Source organism: Echinops telfairi, unplaced genomic scaffold, assembly GCF_000313985.2.
Source record: "Echinops telfairi isolate 266 unplaced genomic scaffold, ASM31398v2 ScPeMD7_60;HRSCAF=208, whole genome shotgun sequence".
NCBI classification, from domain to species: domain Eukaryota; kingdom Metazoa; phylum Chordata; class Mammalia; order Afrosoricida; family Tenrecidae; genus Echinops; species Echinops telfairi.
The window spans coordinates 3667052-3688109 of NW_022103958.1; the positions used below are offsets into that span (position 1 = coordinate 3667052).

General features: G+C 49.4%; 2 protein-coding genes across 2 annotated transcripts in view; both read left to right on the forward strand.

The window, feature by feature from the left end:
- MTCH2 (mitochondrial carrier 2) overlaps positions 1-10494 on the forward strand; it is a 17655-nt gene extending 7161 nt beyond the window's left edge. The window contains exons 4-13 of the mRNA XM_004708441.2: positions 547-573; positions 706-768; positions 2406-2463; positions 2631-2682; positions 3078-3137; positions 4251-4344; positions 5230-5277; positions 5953-6020; positions 7455-7530; positions 9258-10494. Coding sequence (XP_004708498.1) covers positions 547-573; positions 706-768; positions 2406-2463; positions 2631-2682; positions 3078-3137; positions 4251-4344; positions 5230-5277; positions 5953-6020; positions 7455-7530; positions 9258-9344 — 633 coding nt within the window. The 3' untranslated portion in view covers positions 9345-10494. The remainder of the gene's footprint in view (positions 1-546; positions 574-705; positions 769-2405; positions 2464-2630; positions 2683-3077; positions 3138-4250; positions 4345-5229; positions 5278-5952; positions 6021-7454; positions 7531-9257) is intronic.
- Positions 10495-13313: 2819 nt separating this feature from the next.
- The window catches only part of C1QTNF4 (C1q and TNF related 4), a 25431-nt gene continuing 17686 nt past the window's right edge, over positions 13314-21058 (forward strand). Inside the window, exon 1 of the mRNA XM_004708440.2 lies at positions 13314-13370. Coding sequence (XP_004708497.2) covers positions 13356-13370 — 15 coding nt within the window. The 5' untranslated portion in view covers positions 13314-13355. The remainder of the gene's footprint in view (positions 13371-21058) is intronic.

A 21058-nucleotide genomic window follows, 5' to 3' on the forward strand; every position in this document is an offset into this window, starting at 1 on the left:
TTCCCTCAGGGGAGGGAATGCCTGCGCATCTGACCCCCCCACACACACACATAGAAGTTCATTGGAAAGTTTTGGTCCCACCAAAAATCTTCACTTTCCCTGGTGGTGCTGTAAGTTCATCGGCATTGGGCTGCTAACTACAAGTTCCGTGGTTCAAACCTACCAGCTGTTTCAAGGGAAAAACATAGGCTCCCAAACTTATTTGGCATACCACCTCCTTTTTAGGGAAAAGACCAATTACTCACTTACTCCCCCCATCCTAACCCCTCCACATCCACAAGTTAAAGTTTTTGTGCTATGGCCCACAATTGAGCATAGCGTGTAGGTATCTATCTGTTTTTGGAGGCCCCCCAGATTGTTCCATCGCCCTAGGAACAGCATCACCCATTGGGGAAACTGCTGCTGATGGTTATTTCAAGACAACCGATTTTCTGGCAGTGGATTTGGATTTTGCTTTCTGCCAAATGAGTGTTAGTTTTGTGTTCTCTTTCACCTGGCTCTTTAATAACCTTAATTGTCTCCCCCTCTCCCTTGTTTTCATATTAGCATTACCAGGACTGTGAGAAGCCTGAGGTACGTACGTTGGTGCTGACTTGGGGGGAGGGGAGCTCCCTTCCCCCGCATACTGTGCTGCGTGGTCTTCTCAGTGACTGTTATCAGTTTAAGAGTTCTCATTCAAACCTTCACAATCTCTTTGGTTTTCAGGAAATAAGTTCTGGAAATGTCCAGAAAGATGCCTCGTCTTCCTTTGATCGAGTTATTAAGGAGGTAAGAGATGAATCTGGGCTATGGACCTGTGTACTTGGGGTGGGATCCAAATCAAGTGAAAGGAGTGAGCCCTTCTCCTTCCTGTAGGTTTTTACTACCATGGGGCAGAAAAGACTCAATTTTACCCTCGGATTTCTTCTTTACCATGGAGAGAATTGAGATCCTGTGGTACAAAAATGACATGATAAATAAATAATTATAAGACAATGGCCAGGCCCATCATACTGCATGATGGTATCACGTGTACAAGGATGCTTTTGTCCTGACTTATTTCCCATCCACCCCCTCTTCTGCCATTGGCATTTCTTCATGCCCAACATCTTGATGTCTGATTGTCCCTAGTGTGGTCCCAGTTGCAGCCTCTTACTGTATGCATACAGTTTTAAGTAAGTCTCAGCACCCCCAATGGAGCCCTGGTGGTGCTGTTGGGTTAGTGCAGAACTGCTAACTGCAGGGCCAGCAGGTCAAGCCCACTGGTCACTCCAAGGGAGAAAGCCTGTCTCCACCCATAAAGATTTATAGCCTCAGAAATCCCATATAGGGTGGCTATGAGTCTAAATGATTTGATGGCAGTGGATTAACTCTAGTAAGCCCTACAAGATCTTCTCAAAACTACTCCTGGAGTGGTGGTGCGGGAGGAGGTGTCTCTGAACTGACAAACTCTAATGTTTAAATGCAAAAAGTAAATGAAAGCTAGACCTGCCATAGTATTTTCAATTGCCTCAGATGCATATGAAAGTTGGACATCAAATAAGGGAGACTAAAGAAGAATCAATGCATTTGAATTGTGCTGTCGAAGAATATTGAAAGTACCATGGACTGCTAAAAGGACAAACAAGTCTGTCTTGGAAGAAGTATGTCCAGAATGCTCCCTTGAGGCAAGGGTGGCGAGACTTGATCCTTGTACTTTGGGCATGTTTTCCCGGACAGTTAGAGGAGTCTCCAGAAGAGGAAGGAAGGCCCTCAAGGTGATAGATTGATAACTAACTGCAACAGTGGGCTCAAGCATACGAACAATTGTGAAGATGGCACAAGATTGAGGCAGTGTTTCCTTCTGAAGTGCATGAGGTCACTAAGGGTCAGAACCCATTCAATCAGATCCAGCGCCCAAGTGCTGTGATTCGAAGTCCTCTGTTTCTGCTCTGTAGAGTGCTGCATTGGACGAGCAGCTGGGAGAGCTACCACGGGCAACTGCGGTGCTGCACCCTTGTAGGGCTCTGGTTGCAAACAAAGTCCTCCTCCCCAGGAAATTGGTACAGAATGAAGAGGCTGATAGTTACCCCGAGCCACCCAGTAGCCTCAGGGCAGGCCTCATTGCTTTCTTCCTGCTCTTGGACCTTTGCTCTGACCTGCTCTGCCTCACTTCTGGTTTTGTTTTTCTTTTGTCTGTAAAACTGGGAAAACCACAGAACCTGCTTTGCAGCTAGTGATAAGAGAACACTGAAATCTAAGCGTGGAAGGTGGAGCAGAAGGAGATGATTATACTGTATCTCCTTTGGGCCTCTCCTCCCTGATTTTAAGGCAGGCATGCTGGGCAGTTCCCTTCCAGTTACATCAGTCAGTCCCCTGTCCGCGCCCCCTCAGGAGCACCTCAGGGTCATCCATGCAGACACCAAGTGTGTGTTGGTTGTTTCTAGACGACTCGCGAGATGATGGCTCGGTCTGCTGCTACCCTCATCACACATCCCTTCCACGGTACGTTTGCCGCCTGGGGCCTGCCTCTTCCTGCATGGTATTTGCTTTGCTTGTCTGTCTTCACTTTTATCCAGTTCATCCAGGTAACAAAATGTCTCTGAGTACAAAAGCCGTCTGTCCCACTGGGTTTGCCACAGTTTTTAAAAATCTTGTGCTCTGTTCTGTAGTGATCACTCTGAGGTCAATGGTACAGTTCATCGGCAGAGAATCCAAATACTGGTAGGTGTTCCTGCTGTTCGAGTAGAGCGTCGCCCTGCGTGTGCAGTTTCCCAGAACACACCATACACCATAGGGTCTTAACTCATTTTGAGCTTCCCTGGAAACAACAGTAGACAGGAGGAAATGGGTTCAAGCCGGTGTTAAGAGCCTTGTCCGGGGTCTCAAAATCAGCTGCTGGCTGCTGAACCCCAGACCTAGCCCAACCCCATGTGATGGCACCCTTAGGTCCTAGTACCTTCATTCTGTGCAGGTTCAACCCCCTCGACAGAGTGAGAGGGTGCTAGAAAGGGGGTGTGTGGTATAAATGAGCTTGTCTCAAGTGATGACTTGTTCTACATTGTTTGTACAGTGAATGATTTTGTAATTGTTGCCTATTTACCTTCTTGTGTATTTAGTGGACTTGGCGACTCCATAGTGACCATCTATCGAGAAGAGGGCATCCTAGGGTTTTTTGCGTGAGTACAGGTTGATTTGGGTGGGGTGGGGGGGTAGAAAGCTGCAGTGAAACTAAAGGATGGTGGGTTTTCGTGTAGCCCTGGGGGGACCAGGGAGGGGTGAGGTGTACCATTCTGTGTCTGCCTCCTGGTTTGAAGTTTCTGGGGCTAAAGCTCTCCAACTTGCTCCTCGGGACCTTGGAAGCATTTAAAATGAGGGCACTTTTGTTTGCTTTTGAACAAATTCACTCCTTTCTCAGTGTGTTGTTATTGAAATGAAGAAAAGCGATATTTAAACAAAACAGTGGAGAAGTCACCTAACGCGTTTTTCTTACCCTGAGCAAAGAATTCTTACGCAGTTGGTTGTGTGAGATCCTCTTGGCGTATGTCATAAGAACTCAGACTGGTAGCCTCTCCTCTTAGCAGCAGAAACTTTGCATTAGTACCTCAGTAGGGGTTTTACATTTTCCAGTTTTCCACGTTCTTGATTTTTCTGAGGATCATGTGCTGAGATAGGACAGCTATTACTGCCCGCATCTTACAGATTAAAAAAAACAACAACAAACTAATGATGCTCAGGAAATTTCATCTGTGGTCCGTCAGCTAGCTGGCAAATCACGGTGCTGGCACGTGACCCTGATCTAAAGTCTATGGGATAATGTTCTTCCCACTGTGGCACGCTGCCCCAACTGGGTCACCCAAGCTGGCAGACGTGCCCCATCGATGTCTCAGGTGTTTTCTGAGTTTAGACTGGTTTCACTTGGTAATTGTTCTCATCTTCTGCTCTACCAAATTGGAGTATGACATGATTTAGCAAAAAACATATTTAAGTCTCTTCATATTGGTAAATTGCTGGCTGTCTTAATTGTAGCTATTAATAGTGAGGTGAGCCATTGGCCGTGGTTCAGAGGGTGAAAGCTGGCCAGCATTTTAAAAATGGGAGCAAAAGTCTTCAGGGAGGAGCCCGAGCTGCAGCCATGGTAACTGGAACAAACTAGGCAAAGGGGCTGGCTTTGGGCACCTGGTGTCTTTGACACTGCACAGTTTTGAAATCTGAGAAGTGTTTATACTAAGTGACTTATCTGTTTACTGATCACATTCTCCGTGCTTATTTTTCCTTGTTTCTTCACACAGGGGTCTTATTCCTCGCCTCCTGGGTGACATCATTTCTTTGTGGCTCTGTAACTCACTGGCCTACCTCGTCAATACCTATGCACTGGACAGTGGGGTAGGTGACTTTGGGGAAGATGCGCCAGTGCCGAATTGATGTTCAGTCTGCAGTTAGGTTCACCTCAGAGCAAGCTGAGAGCTTGGCTTCCCGCCAGACTGACCGTGATAGAGTTTTCAAGGGCTAATGAACTGATCCACATTGCTTTCCAGAGAGAGCCACCCCTAGAAAGGAGCTGCCCGGGTGTGCAGAGCATGCCCAAGCAAGCTGGCCCTGCATCGTGCTTCAAGGGGATCAAATCACTTCCTTCCTGCTTTCTAATGTGGGGGGACGCCCTGAAGCTGAGGAGCAGTGTTACTGTTTACCCAGGCCCATCCAGAAGGGCTTTCTGATGTTGGACTTTCTAGAAACTTCAGCCTGGGGAGGTTTTGAGAATCAACCTTTCCTAGAAGCACTGGTCCCCCTGCCTCTGCAGCTGTGGAGTCTTTCTGTGCACAGGCAGCCCGAGTGTGGTAGGAAGTAGAAGACGCTAATCAGTCTGAGGAGTCCTTGAGTGGAGAGGCATCTGGAACCCTGTTAGGGTAGACGAGGTAGCCAATTGTCTGGCACACTGTAAATAGACGGGAAATACAGGTTTTCATGGACTCATTTCCAGGACAGGGGAAAAGGTTACTGTTTCTTTGGCTTTGAAATCCCGTGGTGCCTGCATTTGTCCTAACCCGTCTGAACCTGATAGGAACTTGCCTGTGGTGGGTGTTACATCAAGATGATGATTTTGACCACTGACTTTTAATGCTCATCATGAAACTGGTATTGTTTTAGACATCAAAACTCATCTTAATGCTGTCAACAGAAACTTATTTAGGTATGGCACGTAGTGATGTGGTTGGGGACAATGAGCTGTTGGCATCAGCTTGATTTTCAGACTCAGCGTTCTTATTTTAGGTTTCCACCATGAGTGAAATGAAGAGTTATTCCCAGGCTGTCACAGGCGTGAGTTTGCATAATCCCCTAAACCTTCTAGGAGGAGTGGGGGGTGGTTTGGGTTGTTGTTATTCCTGCTGGGTCATCATTGGCCTGAACCAACCAGGGATCTTGCTGGAAGGTCTCCCTAGAGTTTGGGGATGTTGGTCAGGGCTAAGAATGACCGAGTCCCTGCCTCTCTCCACTGAATCGCGGTAACACAGCTCCCGTGGGCTGGCGCTTCACGGGGGTATCGGCATTTCTCACCTGGCCTGCACATCCTCGTGCCCCACCCAAGAGTGTCATCCTCCGCACTCTCAGCGGGTCCATGAAAGAATTGTCTTTCAAAGGAGGCTCGGGTTTTCTGATTGTCTTTGGGGTTGTTTTGAAATGCTTCATTATATGTAGTTGTGTTTCCTTTTTCGTAATACTGTAGTTTAGTTTTAATTGAATTAAAGACTTTGTCGTAGAATGAGAGAAGTCGTCTTCTGGCTTTTTGCTAGAATGTTTGATGTACTGATATATAAAGAGGAAGAAGCATCCCTAAGCTCAAAAATGTTTAATCTATCCGTTCCTGGGGGTGTCGTTATAATCACAGTGGCTCAGACCACAGGACCTTAGGAGAACAGAAGGAAGAGAATAAATAAATAAAAGTAAGAATTTATCTAGCTGGCTGACTTCTTTCTTTTTTTAACCACTTTATAGTTTTTTGCCAGTATGTTGACCTATCCTTTCGTGCTTGTCTCTAACTTGATGGCTGTCAACAACTGTGGGTGAGTACAGGGCCTTGCTTGTTCCCATCCTGACTGGTGGCTGCCTGTGTGCTGGGCAGAGCAGTCCTGAGAGGAAAGTGGGGGTGGGGAAGAAAAGCCCTGGTGATACTGCGCTCCAATTTCCTCTCCTTTTGCTCTGTGTGCCCCATGCAGCCATTTCTATGTACAAACGGCTACCTCAGGTCTGTGTTTGGAGTAGAGAAGGGCATAATAAATAGTTCTCAAGTACTTAATAATAGTATGCACTTGCCAGTAGTAGAGGTCCTATCCTTAAAAAGGCTAACTCGCTAGCTAATTAATTTTAATGGTTTTTTTCCTCTTCAGTGTTGTACCTCCATTTTATGAACGTTATCGTAGCTCTGTCCAAGGTGGAATGGCAGTCTGCACCTGCTTTTCCTCTGGGGGGCTTCCTGGAGGAAAGGAAGGGTTTCTTTTTTAAGGAGGGGGGGGGGGGGGAGGATGATGCAGGGTCCTTGGGGAGCTCCTTAGCTGGGAAGGGTGAGTGGTGGTGGACCCCTCTGGTTTCCACTTCCTAGCTTCCAGATGAGTCTACCTCGTGGAATAGAAGCTCTTACTATCATTGGAAACCTGTTTTAGTATGCTCCTAGACTCAACAGGCCATTCAACATGGCATGTTTTTTAACAAGATGTCAAATAGATCACTATTGGCGGGGTGGGGGTGGGGGAAGGAGTGCTGGGAGCAGGATTTTACTGTCATGCCACATTACATTCTGCTTGTCATTTGGAAAGCAGATGTCGTCTGCTAGCCTGGAGCCCACTGGAAGGCTGACTTACATTTATTCTTCCTCACAGTGATTTAGAGGAATGATGATGATGATGATGGGTTAAACCTGAGAAAGAGTTCTTGTCTAGATCCGTTGTCATAGTGGGATTGTTGTGGCTGGCAGTTCATTTTTAAATCCCCCTTAGCCCCGTTCTTTAGTCTTATAATTACTTTGCTCTAGAGCAGGGGTCCTCAAACTTTTTAAACAGAGGGCCTGTTCACTGTTCCCCAGACCCGTTGGAGGGCCGGACTATTGTTTAAAAAAAACCTATGAACAAATTCCTATGCACACTGCACATAACTTATTTTGAAGTAAAAAAATAAACGGGGCAAAAACACCCGGCAGGCCGGATAAATGTCCTCGGCGGGCCGTAGTTTGAGGACCCTGCTCTAAAGAGTCATTTGTCTACACGTGAGAAACCTAGATGCTTTAGAAAATACATAGTTGATTGAAGTTCTTGTTTATTTGAAGCCTGTAGTCGGCAAATCCTCTTTTTGATACCCAGTCCTTTTTCCTGCACTAATAGAATTGTTTCATAAGAATTACAGTTGCCTTTCCCAGAGCTCTCTGGGTAACAGAACATTTTGAAAATGGTTTTTCAACCTCTTGGAGAGGCTCTGAGTAGCTCATCTTTTTTTTCTTCCTTCAGGCTTGCTGGTGGATGCCCTCCCTACTCCCCAATATTTACTTCTTGGATAGATTGTTGGTGCATGCTGCAGAAAGAGGTATTTCTCTCTCGTTTTGTCTGTGTGTGCGCGCTTCCTTAAACAATATCCTTGGAATCCTGCCTTAGTTCTTGTGACTCAGCCTTTATCTACCATTCCTTAGCCTTTTGCAATGATGTACATATAGATACATATATCTCCTCATAGTGAAGTGTGATGCTTTGCTTAGTAATCAACCCCCTAAATGCTCTCTGGAAGCCCTGTGAGTTGCAAGTCTGCTCCAGGCACAGACCCCCATTGTCCTGTTGTTAAAATGAGGGTCTCGATTTCAGACACTTTTTTTCCTTCAAGCTCTCCCCCCCCTTTTTTTTTTTAACCGAGAATATCCTTGTGTACTCAAATGTTTCTGCGTGATAGATGTGAGGAAGTTGAGAAATGAGTGTTAACTATGGCAGAGTCTCCATCATGGTGGGTAATGAGAGAGCTGGTCTCTTACTTCTAGAATGTTCAACTCGTGGTGAGCCTATAGGAAAGAAGAACTGTCTTTGTGGGTTTCCGGCACTGTAACTCTGTCGTATTAGAAAGGACTGCTGACCTTGCAACTGGCAGGCCAACAGAACCCACTCTGCCCCGGGCTCCTCGGTACGGTTAGGGGAAATTTCAATTATGACGGTCAAATCTGAGACACCAGAAACCCATCGGAGAAGGGAACGCAAATCTTTCCCACTGACAGAGCCCTAGAAAAGTCGGACTGGCCCTGCCAAACTCGGGGACTGTGCAAGACCCAGAGAAACAAGGCAGACCCATTGGCGTGTAGGTTTCTTTGCATTTGTGGGGGCTCCCAGGGAGGTCCTGAGGGACCCCGCAAAGCAGGACTAAAACCAAAGTCACAGGTGGACTGTGAGCTTGAGTGGGAAGTGCGTTTTGAAGGATGGCAGAAGAAAATACGAGAAAAAGCTCTGGGTTGCATCCCTTTACGGCACTCGGTGCCTCTGACAAAGGCCTGGTTCCGCGCAAACCCAGCAAGCTGCCCTGTGAGTCCAGCGCTTCCCATGAGGGCCTGACCTTGGGCCTTCTGGGTTTCATCCTGCACCTCAGATTCTGTGGTAGCGATCACCTGGCCTGCTCTCCATTTACACGGAAAGTGACCTTTCTGACCCTGCTTTCTAATGGGTGTCAGCACACCTTCCCGGGCTCCGGGTGGGCCTCTAAGTGTGCAGGGCAACAGCACGTCTTGACTGGCCATGTAGTATCTGTCAGGCATCATGCTAAGAGCTCTCTGTGTCAACTCATGTCATCCTCAGACAACCCAGTGGGGGACCCTCTCCCCACTGCCACAGGAAGACACTATAGCTTAGAGCAGGAAAGATACTCCAGGGACATAACCCATGGTCCCACAGTCTCTATATGGGAGAACCAGGACGTGTACTGGGCCTCAGCTTTCAGAGCCTACTCTTCTAAGAACACCTTCTTATTTTAATTGTAAGAATTTTAAAGTATCCCTCGGAGACCTGGCTGTTCATTAAAAAATAGAAGCTAGCATAAACTTGAGTTTCATCTGTTGGCTCCTTTGGTAACCCAGCCAGCAAGAGGCAGACCCACAGTCCACGCTGGGCCTGCTGGCTGAGTAACCGGGGCCTTCTCCCTCACAGCCTGGCCGGAGGCAGGCCATAGACCACTCCTCCAGGGTGGCTCCCAGAAACCACCCCGATGGGTCTCACTCTGCTGCTGCGCATTGGCTGACCTCGTCTTCATGCTGTTCTTTATTTTGTGTTTTGTTTTTCCAGGGAAATATGAGCCGAGGAAATAGCTTGTTCTTCCGGAAGGTCCCCTTTGGGAAGACTTACTGTTGTGACCTGAGAATGTTAATTTGAAGATGTGGGGCAGGGACAGTGACCTTTCTGTAGTCCCAGATGCACAGAATTATGGGAGAGAATGCTGATTTCTACACAGGATGGCGCGCTTTTTTAATAATCATTTAATCTTGGGAAAATGGAGGTGTTTGGTGTCTGCCTTTTTTCTCTCCACCCCTCTCCAACACCACAGAATTCACCACTGAAACCCCCCTCCCCAACTTTTTCTGAAGTGTGACCCTTCTTTGCTTCAGACCCTTTTTAACTTAAACAGAGAAGGAGAAAAAAGTTTTATTTCCCTAAAGGTACGGGCAAGATTGCCATGTGACTTTAGTCTGCATTTTAAACTTTTTCATGAAGAATAGAATCCCAAGGAGTAGGAAGAGTTTGATAAAATTGTAGAAGCTACAGACGCGACTGTTCAATTCCTTTCCGTGCCAACCCTGACCCCGGGAGGCCTCAGCTTCCGGGAGCCCCTCTGAAATGAACTCCATCTTGCATCCTGCAGAAGACATATCCAGGGAAGAGAAGGGTAATGACCTCTCCCCACCCCCACCCCCCGCCCCCGAAAAGTTCTTGTTTCCACATGAAGTATGAGAAGCCAACCCCACAGCTACCACTGCCCCTTCTCCAAGAATTGTCTGTGCCCGTCCTTCCATCACATTATCACACCCTTCTCTCTCTTCCATTGAGCCATTTATCTCATCCTCCCACGCCCTCAGTGCCCCGCCTCTGGCAAGGCCACACCCGTGTGGGAAGAAGAAACCCCTGGAGGAGGGATGATCTGACTCCACACAGGGTAAAGTGCTGTACAGTGAGCGCGTGGTTTCGCTGGTTTAGGATCCCCCGGACATTGCCAAACATGTTTCCCCTTTTATCCCCTGTCTGTCAGGCCCCCCACCCCCCACCCCCTACTGTGGGCAAGAGTGAGCATGCAGGGTGCCCGTCCCCTGGGCCCAGGAGCCACCGGATGCACACAGCGTAAAGGAAGTGTCCTCAAGGCCTCTCTACTATGTCTCCAAAAAGTCATGTAAATTTTCTATTCTGGTCACTATTCTCTGCATTTGTTTGAATTTAAAAATGTTTTGTAGTTCCTACCTCCCTCACCCCTCCCCCTGCCCCAAAACAAAAAATGGTAATCTTCAAGTAAAGATGCTCTAGGAGAACGTTCCATGTTTGTCCTGTGGCTTCTGTGCAGGGCCTCCCTCCCCTGCTTCTAGTTTGAGAACTGGGTCTGTGGTCTGTGGGCAGTCTGCCACCAGGGGGCGCCCAGGCTTTGGTTTAGGACATTGGAAATTGGGCTGCTGAGAATTTCCGCCAGTCCTGGGATTTACTCCAGGTGCTAGCCCAGTCATTTTATTCTAGAGGGTGGGAATCACATTCACTAACATCCTACTGGATCCACGGTCGAGATCCAGCAGGGGCCCAGCCCCTCTGGTCCTCCTTCAAACTTCACAGAATGAGAGGTGGAGATGATTCAGTAGTGCAGATGTAGAAGCTTTTGCATAAGGAAGAAAGAATTAACGGACTCAGTCCATAAAGATAAAGAGGTCCAGGCTAAGTTGCCAGGAGATGGCCCCGAGGGAGTTCGGTGGTCACTGTGGCCTTGAAGAAAAGCATGGGGAGGGCCTGGAACTTCAGGGGGGTGGAGGGGGCCTGTAAAAAGATAGGTCAGCCAACTAGGATATGAAAGGAATTTTAACCATACACCTGACTTCTCACAGGTTTATGGGAACACACCTAGCCATGGCTGCATTTTCCTGTGCCAGCGATGTCCTCTGGCCTGCTGAAGTGTTTCCTAGGCTGTAAGCCTTGGTCCTCCCAAGCCGATAAGGGCTTTGTCTCCATACTTGCCCTCCACCTAGCTCCTAATGATCAACCAGCTGACAGCCAGCCAGCTGGACACACTGGAAACCTTGTTCAGGCCCAGAGCACACACAGCGGGGTCAGCACCCCACCCCCTCCATGTTGGAAACCGGTGGGGGGAGTGGAGTGAATATTCAGCCCTTAACAATAGGTCCCCTGAACCCTCAGCCTTCACGAGCTGCCCCAGTCATACTCCTGGGAGAAGAACGTCAAGCTTGGTGAAATGGAAGGTTGGAGAAAAAGAAAGACCCTAAATGAGATGGATTGGCACAGGGGCTTCAACAAGGTGCTCAAATAAGGATTGTGAGGATGGCCGGAGACCGGGCAGGGTTCCATCTGGCTGCTCTTGGAGGCGCTGGAGCTGGTGCCATGGCACTGCGGCCGGTGTGAGGCACAGACAGCGGGGCATGGACTGCTGGCCCCAGCCTGTCCGTTCTACTCCATCTCTGGTAGGATAGGGCTCCCCGTTCAGGAAACCAAGTGAATCTTCCATTAATAACACCAAAATCAGACAGTAGTGTCAGCTGGATTCAAAACTTGGCTTTATCGGATACAAAACATTGTTTACTGCTACGTGAAGGTTGTGAGTTGCCACGCAACAAGTGGCCAATACACCAAAAGGATCAGTAGTTGGTCGGAGGGGAGAGCGCCCATTTCCAGTGCAGCTGTGAGCCAGGGACCGGCCACCTTCGGAGGAGAGCCCATTCTTGCTGCTGCAGAAATGAAACGTACCCCAAACACCTCTGCCTCGAGTCCGTGTATGACAGGTAGAAGGTAATGCAACTGGAAACAGAAATGGACGCCACGCCGATAGTAGGCCATTAAGCTGGTTTGTACAGTGAAAAGCAGTTACAACACAGGATTTCTTTCTAGAAGTTCCGCTGGTCCAGTACAGCTGGAGGACACCGCTTGTGGCCAGTCTTCAGGAGGCCGGCTATTTGAACGCGTGCCGGGAGACCGTCCCTGCGGATTGGGTGGGTTCTGCCCTTGGCACTGTTTATTTTTCTTGTTTTAATATAAGCAGATTGACGAAATGTTTGTTTCCTTTTCAGAGACCTTTGGGTGTAAAGCCATTACCGATAACCCACACTCTCTTAATCCCTCATCGTCTCCAATGTGAACAGGTGGCACTTTCTGCTTTGACTTTTAGTGTGAAGGGAAGTTCTAAATGAAAGTTCTTTGGCCAACTGAGCAGTAGCTGCTCTGCAGACTGTCTCAGGTCGGTGGGGGGAGCGGAGGGGATGGGCGGGGAGCGTGGCGTGCACCCAAACGAGGATTGGGGGTTGGTTTTTTATAAAGCAACTGTAGGAGTTTACTTTCCATGAGTTTCCCATACATGTGTGGCCCTGGGAGCTGGATGAGAAGTCTCTCCCACAGGATGATGGTACACGGTACAAGAGAGTCAGTCAGTCCAGGCGCACAGTGACCCATGTACAATAAAGCGATACTGCCCCATCTTGTGCCGCCCTCACAGTGGTTATGTTTGAGCCCATGGTTGAAGCCACCTCGTTGAGGGCCTTCACTTTTTGTGCTAATCTGCTTTCCCAAACACGATGTCCTTCTCCAGGGACTGGGCCTCCGGACGCCGACAGTCTCACCACCCACTCCCACACACACACACTGTGGGAAACAGAAGGATTTCTCCCAAGTTGTCTCCCCCAGATATATGCCAAACTAAGCTGCTTGCTACATGTGGCCAATCACTAGATACTTGGAGGTCAACAGAAGTAGGTCAGGGGTTATCCTCCCTAAGGGTTATCAGCCATCTAGAGCAAGCAGTCACCACTGTTTATCCCACAACAAGTAGGGCCCACTCCCTTCGGGCAAGGATAGTAGTTGTCTGTTTCCTTGTAGGAGACCCCTGAGAGGTCAAGCCCACCCAAGGGTGACCAAGGTTAGGCCTCCTTCATGAATCTAGGGCCCGCCCATCTTGTCACATGTATACCTCTAGTCCCCCCCCTCCCGCTTCCTATGGGCACACCCTAGCTCATCCCCATCCTGTCACGCTTATGCCTATTGTGCATCCCCTTCCTGTGATGTGTGGTTTCCTGTAATCGCCCCCTTCCCAAGTAGTTATAAGCCTTGGTTAGCAATAAACCAGCTCCAGCTGGCCAGCGGTCCCTGCCCCCATCGCACCTCAGCTCACTCTGTGTGGACCTTAAGATCATGGCCATCCAGGAGGTGAGCATGCTACCATGAAATGTGTCTGACTTCTTTATTTGACTCTCCTATATCTCATGCTCTCTATGACTTTATTATAATCTCTGTATCTTAACTGTACAGTTAACGCTTACTGAACTCGTGATTAGCTGTGGGGGCTGGCCTATTTTCCCCCAGGACACACTTCTAATCTGTCATCGTCTGGAGGACCTAGGCTCCTGAGAAAATGGCAGAGCCCATTTCGACTTGGTCTCACAAGTGGGATTCTCTGTACATCTGGGCCCCAGATCTCATGTCTGGGACAAATTAGGCAGATTTTGCACTAAAGTTCCAACTGTTCTGGAATCAATTTCGTAGAACCCTGAAGGAAAATTGCTTTTTAACAGATTCAGCTGGGTACTTACAACCGGCCAGAGGCTGGCGAGAGCACAGCGCTTTCAGGAGAAAGAGACCAGGGGAAAGGGAGGGAGGGGAGCAAGTGTGGCGCTGAGGTGTTCACTGCGTCCTGAGAGAGGATTAAACTCACGCTGCCCTCTCTCGGCCTCCAAGATGGCACAGGAAGCAAGAGAAACTTCTAGCACCAGCCTCTGCCTCACTAAGGCAGCCGAAAGAATGGGCACTTTTCTGGGAACTCAGCATGGCTGTGGAAAATCCATTTGGGCTTGCAGTTCATCTCCAAGCAGGGTAGCCGGAGGAGCCAGGGGTTAGATAAGGACAAGAGCCACAACTGCACCTTCTGCTTCTTGATCCTGTCTGAGCCCAGCCTTCCTGGCTCTGAAAATACGGATGAGGGGTGAGACCGTCCTTTGGGAACAAGAAGGACCAGCGGAAATGGAAACCTGGCGCAGGGCCACCACCCTTCATGGTGCTCAAACACACACACACACACACACACACACACACACACACACACACACACACACACGAATGTCGGGAGGATTAAAGCCATATGTAAGGAAAACTGCCGCGCCCAGGCCGTGAGTAGAGGGCACCTCTGTGGTTTCTGTTGAGCAAGGCGGTAAATGCCACCAAGGGGAAACAGCAGCCAGGGACCCACCAGCAGGAAAGCTTGCTTCAGTTGGGGGAGCTCAGAAAGTTGCGCCAAGTAGTGGTCTTTGAGCTGGTTTGGGAAGAATGGGAGGATGAATAGAACAAGCTGTGGCATTCCATTCCCAGCGCTGTCACCACCGGCATGCGACCTTGGGCAAGTCCCTTGACATCTTAAATAGACGTTCCCAAACTCATTGGGCCTACTACCCCATTTTCAGGAAAAAAACATTTTTTTACTCTGTCCTCCCCCACCTACCCCAACTCTCCCCAACCCCTGCAACAGCATTTTTCTATTATAACCCAGGATAAAGTTTGGGTATCTGCTCTTGCAGCCCCCCTGGATCATTCCAGTGCCCGGAGGGAGCAGTATTGTCCACTTTGGGAACACACCGTGCTGACACCTCAAAGACTTCATCTGTAAATGGAGGGGCGTGCTGCCCTTACTGGAGTCTGACATTTAGGACAGCCCCTGGCACCTCATCAGCATTGGGTACGCAGTGGCTAATGTTGGCACTGGACTCGTTGGAAGGGGAAGGCATCCTTTGGAAGTACAGACAATGACATGGGCCAGATGGTCGAGGTGGGAAAGACCGGCACAACTGAAAGCACATGCCTCTTGAGCCCTCCTGTGCCTTTCTTCTGCCATCTCCAGGGCGCCCCTAGAAGTGACTGGCACGGTAGATACCAAATCATTTGTTGAAGGAACGGATGTCCACTCAGGATCCTCAACCCTCCAAGCCCTCCGTGGTGCTTGGCATCATGTCATGGCCCCCTTATGTCCCCAGCTAAAAACCTTGGAGCTGACAGCGTCCTCTCTACTTCCAAGACATCACTGCTCTGCTCCTCAGAAAAGCCTCTGGAGTTGGCCCCCTCCACCTCCTCCACTTTGGTTGTCATTTCTGCTCAGCTGTGCCAATAGCTTCCTATCTTGTCTTCCTGCCACCACCCCACCCCCACGCCCACCCCCATGCAGGGCAGATAACTCTGGACCAGGGCACAGAGGGCAGCCTGGTCTTCTGTACACAAGTCTCTGGCAAAATATGAGAAACTTCTCTCCAGCAGGAGCTCCTTTGTGACTCATGGCCTCTGGGATCCTTGAGTCCTGACACCCCGAGGCCAAGCCGCCAGTCCCGGCTCCCCTCCCACAGCCTGCAGCTCCCCCCTGGTACCTTCCCAGCAGCGTCTCTCTGCACCTGTTCTCTTCCATCGAGGCCTGGTGCAGAAGGAGCCAGCCTGAGAGACTGGGATATTTATAAATAGAAAGTGGGTGTAAAGTTCTGTGCTCATATGTTTTAAACAAGCCTAATTCCATCTCTCCAGCTTTTCAACTCCTGTCCACCCCCTCTCTTCTTCCAGCTTTTCCCCAAAGCCTCTTCAGTTCTCTGCTTGGTCCAAGCCCCAATCAGCACGGAGTCCTGGTCACTAAGTGGTGTAACATACAAAATATGAGAAATATGAATTGGTTCAGTATCTGCAGGCTACCATACAGAGGAAAAGATTCTTGACATCTCTTCTATGCCCCTGCTACCCTACCTAATAGTAGTAGGATGCTTATTGAGGGCCAACTATGTGGTTTATCCATATACCCATTATCCCAAACCCATAAAACAAGCATAGACACAAAATGTGACCCCCATACCATAGAAAAGTGGGCTCAGGTAATTTAACTGACTTGCCCCAGAATAATAAATAACAAAGCCAGGGTTTGATCCCTCGTCTACTCTGCCCATGCTCTTTTTTCTGCTGACCAGAGGGTCGCCGGGAATTCCACATGACACTTAAGAGCGAGTCTCTGATTTGGCGATGGCAGTTCTGTGGCGACTGTCGTGGGGGTAGACCCAGAAGCGCACGCACACTGGTTTAATTAAGGAAGGAAGGCCCTGGCTCGAGGTCGCAAGCAGTGAGCGAGCAAGCAACCCAGTGATTCCAACAGGGCACCGGGACTCGTCCTCCCCCCACCCCCAGGTCTGCCCACCTGAGGACACGTCATGTCCCTCTAAGGCTCGCTCTGTCCACAAGGTGCCAGCTGGCAATGTCCCTCATGGGTGTTGGTTCCAGAGAAAGATGGAACAATCTCAAATTGCTTCAGCAAAACTCCCCCAGGAGAGCTGACAGATGAACTCATACATGTGGCGGGGGCTGGGTACTCTACTGCCTACTGGCCAGGCCTGGTCAGAGGCATGTCGGGAGGGCCTGGAGTCCAGGATCTGCCTACTAGAACCCCATCCATTGAACTGGACTGTTTTCAAACGTACAGCCACGTGGCTCCTGAAAGGCAGGCGACCCTCCACCTGGTTCTTGATCACTGGGCTGCTAACCCAAAGGTCTGTGGTTCAATAGCACCAGGAGTTCCCCGGGAAAAAGACGAGGCTGTCTGAGTTACAGCCTCAGAAACCGACCGAGCAGTTTGGAGATGCCCTGCAGTTACTCTGAGCCAGAATCGACTGCAGGCAGTGCGCGACACCTTGTTCAAAGGAGACCTCTGGGACTGGGAAAGGAAAAATCAACTCGGGCCACCCGGAAATAAACCCCAAAAGCCTAGGAGCTCGTGTTTCTTGAGACCCAGTGTGCCCAGGTCCTCGGCCTTTCACCGTCTCAGGTAGTCACCTCCGGAGCCAGCTACAAGCCCCGCTTTGCAGGTGGGGGAAATGGACACTCAGCGATGTAACCAACTTACTGGTCGTCAGAGGAGTTAGGATTCAAAAGCAAAGCCTGCTTGCTCCCCCCTTGACGACAGCTACTATAAAGATTGCACCCAAGGAGAGCTTGGGGGGCAGGGGGCGGGGAGAAGTTCTGCTCTGTAACATGCAGGGCTGCCTGGAGTCAGGACCCCCTAACAGCAGGTAGCAGCAGCACCGCCAGGCCTGGGAGGGGACAGGCTGTGGGAGCCTTCCCATGAGAAGCCCGGTCTGTGGGTGCACACCCGTCGGGCTCAGAGGCCCGGATGGCGCTGTCTGGGAAGACCACTCGGTGACCAGCTGAGCAGTGAGTACCTGCTCTACCCTCAGACTTTAGACACGTCAGGAGAGACCAGTCCCTGGAGGAGGACACCAGGCTCCGTAAAATGGAAGGGCAGCGAGAACGAGGAGGGCCTTCACAGAGATGGATGGGCGCAGTGGGTGCAGTGCTGGGCTCCCCCAGACGACCGCTGTGGTGAGGAGGATGCAGGAGGGGGCTGTGCTTTGGTCTGTGGCACGTGGGGGCGTGACGGGTTGTAACCGGCTCAATGGCACCTAACGATATTTATATAGCCATTCTTTTCAATCATTTTACAGCTCTTATAACATTGGGGGCACTTACAGCTCCTATATACATCAATTGTATCAAACATATTTGTACATAGGTTGCCATCATCATTTCCAAAACATGTTCTTTCTACTTGAGCCCTTGGTAACAGCTCCTCTTTATTCCCCTCCCTCCCCCTCTCCCACCCTTGTGAATACTTGACCAATTATTATTATTTCGTATCTAACACTGTCTGTTGTCTCCCTTCGCCCACATTTTTGTTATTAGCCCCCTTTGGGGGATGGGCTATATAGCCAACCTTGTGATGGGCTCCCCCTTTCTCTCCCTCCCCCTCCCCGACCATCCCCCTCCCCTCTTGATACCGCTACTCCCACTGCTGTTCCTGAGGGGCTTATCTGTCCTGAATTCCATGTGTCCACAGCTGTTATCTGTACCAATGTGTGTTTTCCAGTCTAGCCAGGTTTGTAAGGTAGAATTGGGTCATGGTAGTGTGCGGGGCAGGGGCGGGGGGCATCCAGGAACTAGAGGAATGATGTGTTTCTTAGGTGCTATACTGCACCTTAGTCGAATCATCCCTTCCTTATAACCCATCTGTGGAGGGATATCCAATTGTCTACAGATGGGCTTTGGGTCTCCGCTCCAACCCCCCTTATTTGTCATACTGACATCATTTTTTGGATCTTTTGATACCTGATACCTGATCCCGTCAACACCTCGTGATCACACAGGTTGGTGTCCTTCTTCCATGTGTGCTTATTTGCTTCCCTGCTAGATGGCCACTTGTTTAACTTCAAGCCTTTAAACCCCCAGATGCTATATCTTTTGATAGCCAGGCACCGTCCGCGCTCTTCACCACTTTTGCTTATGCCCCCAGTTTGTCTTCAGCGATGGTGTCGGGAAGGTGAGTATCAGAGAGTGTTAGGTTATCAGAACAAAGTGTTCTTGTGTTAAGGGAGGCCTTGAGGAGAGGCCCAAAGTCTGCCTGCTGTCTTAATACTTAACCTATAAATATAGGTACGTCGGCCTCTATCCCTTTCATTATAAATTAATAAGGATCCATTCTTTCCCCTCCAGTGTGTCTTTCCTTCTCAATGTCACTTTCTTCCACCAGACAATTCCCCTGACTGCTCAGCAGGAAGGCGGGGGAGCAGCTCCCATGGAGAGGACATTGTCATGGGTGACAGTTGTTGGGTTGTTGTTGTTAGGCACCATTGAGTCCGTTGCAACTTATGGTGACCCCACGCACAGCAGAGCAAACCCGGCCCGGTCCTGTGCCAATTGTTGCCCTGTCCGAGCCATCGTTGCAGCCACCGTGTCCATCATCTCGTTGAGGGGCTTCCGCTTCTCACAGCCTCTCGCCTTCATCAAGCACGGTGTCCTTTCCAGAAACTGGCTTTGTTAACATATACTTAGCATATCATACAATTCAGTCATCCAATCATATTAAGAAACACGATGTCCTTTTCCAGGGACTGGTCTCTGTGCTAACAAGTCCAAAGTATGTGTTGCCATCCTTGTCTCTAAGGAGCACCCTGGCCATAGTTCTCTCAAGACAGTGTGCTAGGATGGCTTAGAGGAAAATTACAGCCCCAAAAGGAGAGCTTTGCTGTGAGAATAGGCAGCTCTGAAGTAGGAAACTAGGGCAGCCCATCTGTAGGGAATTCCTGCACATAAAAGGGAGGGGGTCGGGTGAGGGGAGCTGAAAGCTCGCTGAAAAGCTCAAAAAGGAAAAGGTCGGGAGGAAAGTGAGAGGGAAGGGTGATGGCTATGATGCACTGAGACTTGCAGAGGGTGCCGCCAATCCAGGGTAGCGCCCGGCCTGGTCCGAGCCAGAGTGTGGGCTTAAAGGAGAGAGGGAACCCCACCAAACATCACAGGTTCGGTAGGCGCAATTGTACAGCGATGATAAGTAGAGATTATAGTAAAGTCGTAGAGAGCATGAGAGTTAAAGGATGGAGTCAAGTAATGGAGTCAGACGCAACTCATGGTAGCATCGCTCACCTCAGCTCCGCTTGATGGTCCTCGTGGAGGGGGCTTGGCGGTCAGAGAAGAAGCCGCTGCTTTGTCCTCCTTCGCCACCTTCTCCAGCCACCCTCCCAAGAACCAGGGAGCCAAGAACCAGGGAGCCGCATTATTTATTGCTAACCACGCATCATATCACTTTAGGGGGATCTGATTACAGAGTCATACATCACAGAAAGGGGCAATACATTTCATTCTTGAACAAGTGTGCTCATTCTGGTGTCTCATACAATAAAGCAGACAATTACTATTCTGGGAGGCATGCAAGTCCCCTGATAGCAGACAATAACCTAAGTCACAGGGAGGGGTAGCGACATAGGCAATACAATCAATAGGAGGGGGATCACCTAGGGGTGTGTCCACATTTGTTGTGGGATAAACAGTGGTGTCTGCTTGATCTAGACAGCTGATAGTGGCTATCTAACCTTGGTCATCCTTGGGCGGGTTTGCCCTCTAATCTCCTGCAAGTAAACAGACCACCACTATCCTTATCAGAAGGGAGTGGGTCTTATTTAGGGTGAGTCAGACTAATAGTCTAGCCACTATAGATGGCTGATGTTAAGGAGAATAACCTCTGACCTACTTTCGCTGATCACCTATTGTACAGTCACTCTTACGCAGCTAAGTCTGGTACATATTTTGGGGCGACAACTTAAGAGAAATCCTTCTGTTCCTCACACAAGAGGAAGCAGCAGGATGAAGGTGTCAGGTTAGCGTTCATGAGGCAGAAAGCAATGTCAACCCTGATTTTCTTCTTTCTCCACTGAGGGGAGCCTTTATAAATTGGGAAGAATAGAGCAAAAACAACCTGTAGAGACCATTGGAGCCCCAAATAGAAGATAGGAGGAGGAAATCGAAGCTCCTGGCCATTTAGGATAGGTATCAAGTCCCAGGGTGCTCAAAAGCCTTAGCCGGTAAGATTCGAGAGCCATGGACTAGCGGGAGAGCCCAGAGGCCTGGCCAAAGCAGATGGGAAGCCCCGGAGAACAGTGAGCCCTGATGCTGAGAGCTACAAATGCCCTGGTACCCAGAAAAGGGGTAAAGGAAATCCAGGTGGGCGCCTTTTTGTTTTCCTTTTTCATAAACATGTCTTTTCTTTCTTCCATTTTTCTATATTGTAAATTAGGTAAGGGTTTACATTTCAACATTCCAGGTACTCAACTTGGTATTCAAACTTAAACTACTAATCAATTCCCCACCCCCCCACCCCCACCTCAATAGTTTAGCCTTCACTCACTGCTTGCTTTTTCTTCTCCCTTTTGTGGACTACTAGTTGGGCTGTTAACCACAAAGTCAGCAGTTCAAATCCATCAGCTGCTCCTCGGGAGAAGGATGAGACTGGCTATTCCTATGAAGCAGCGGTTCTCAACCTGTGGGTCGCGACCTCTTTG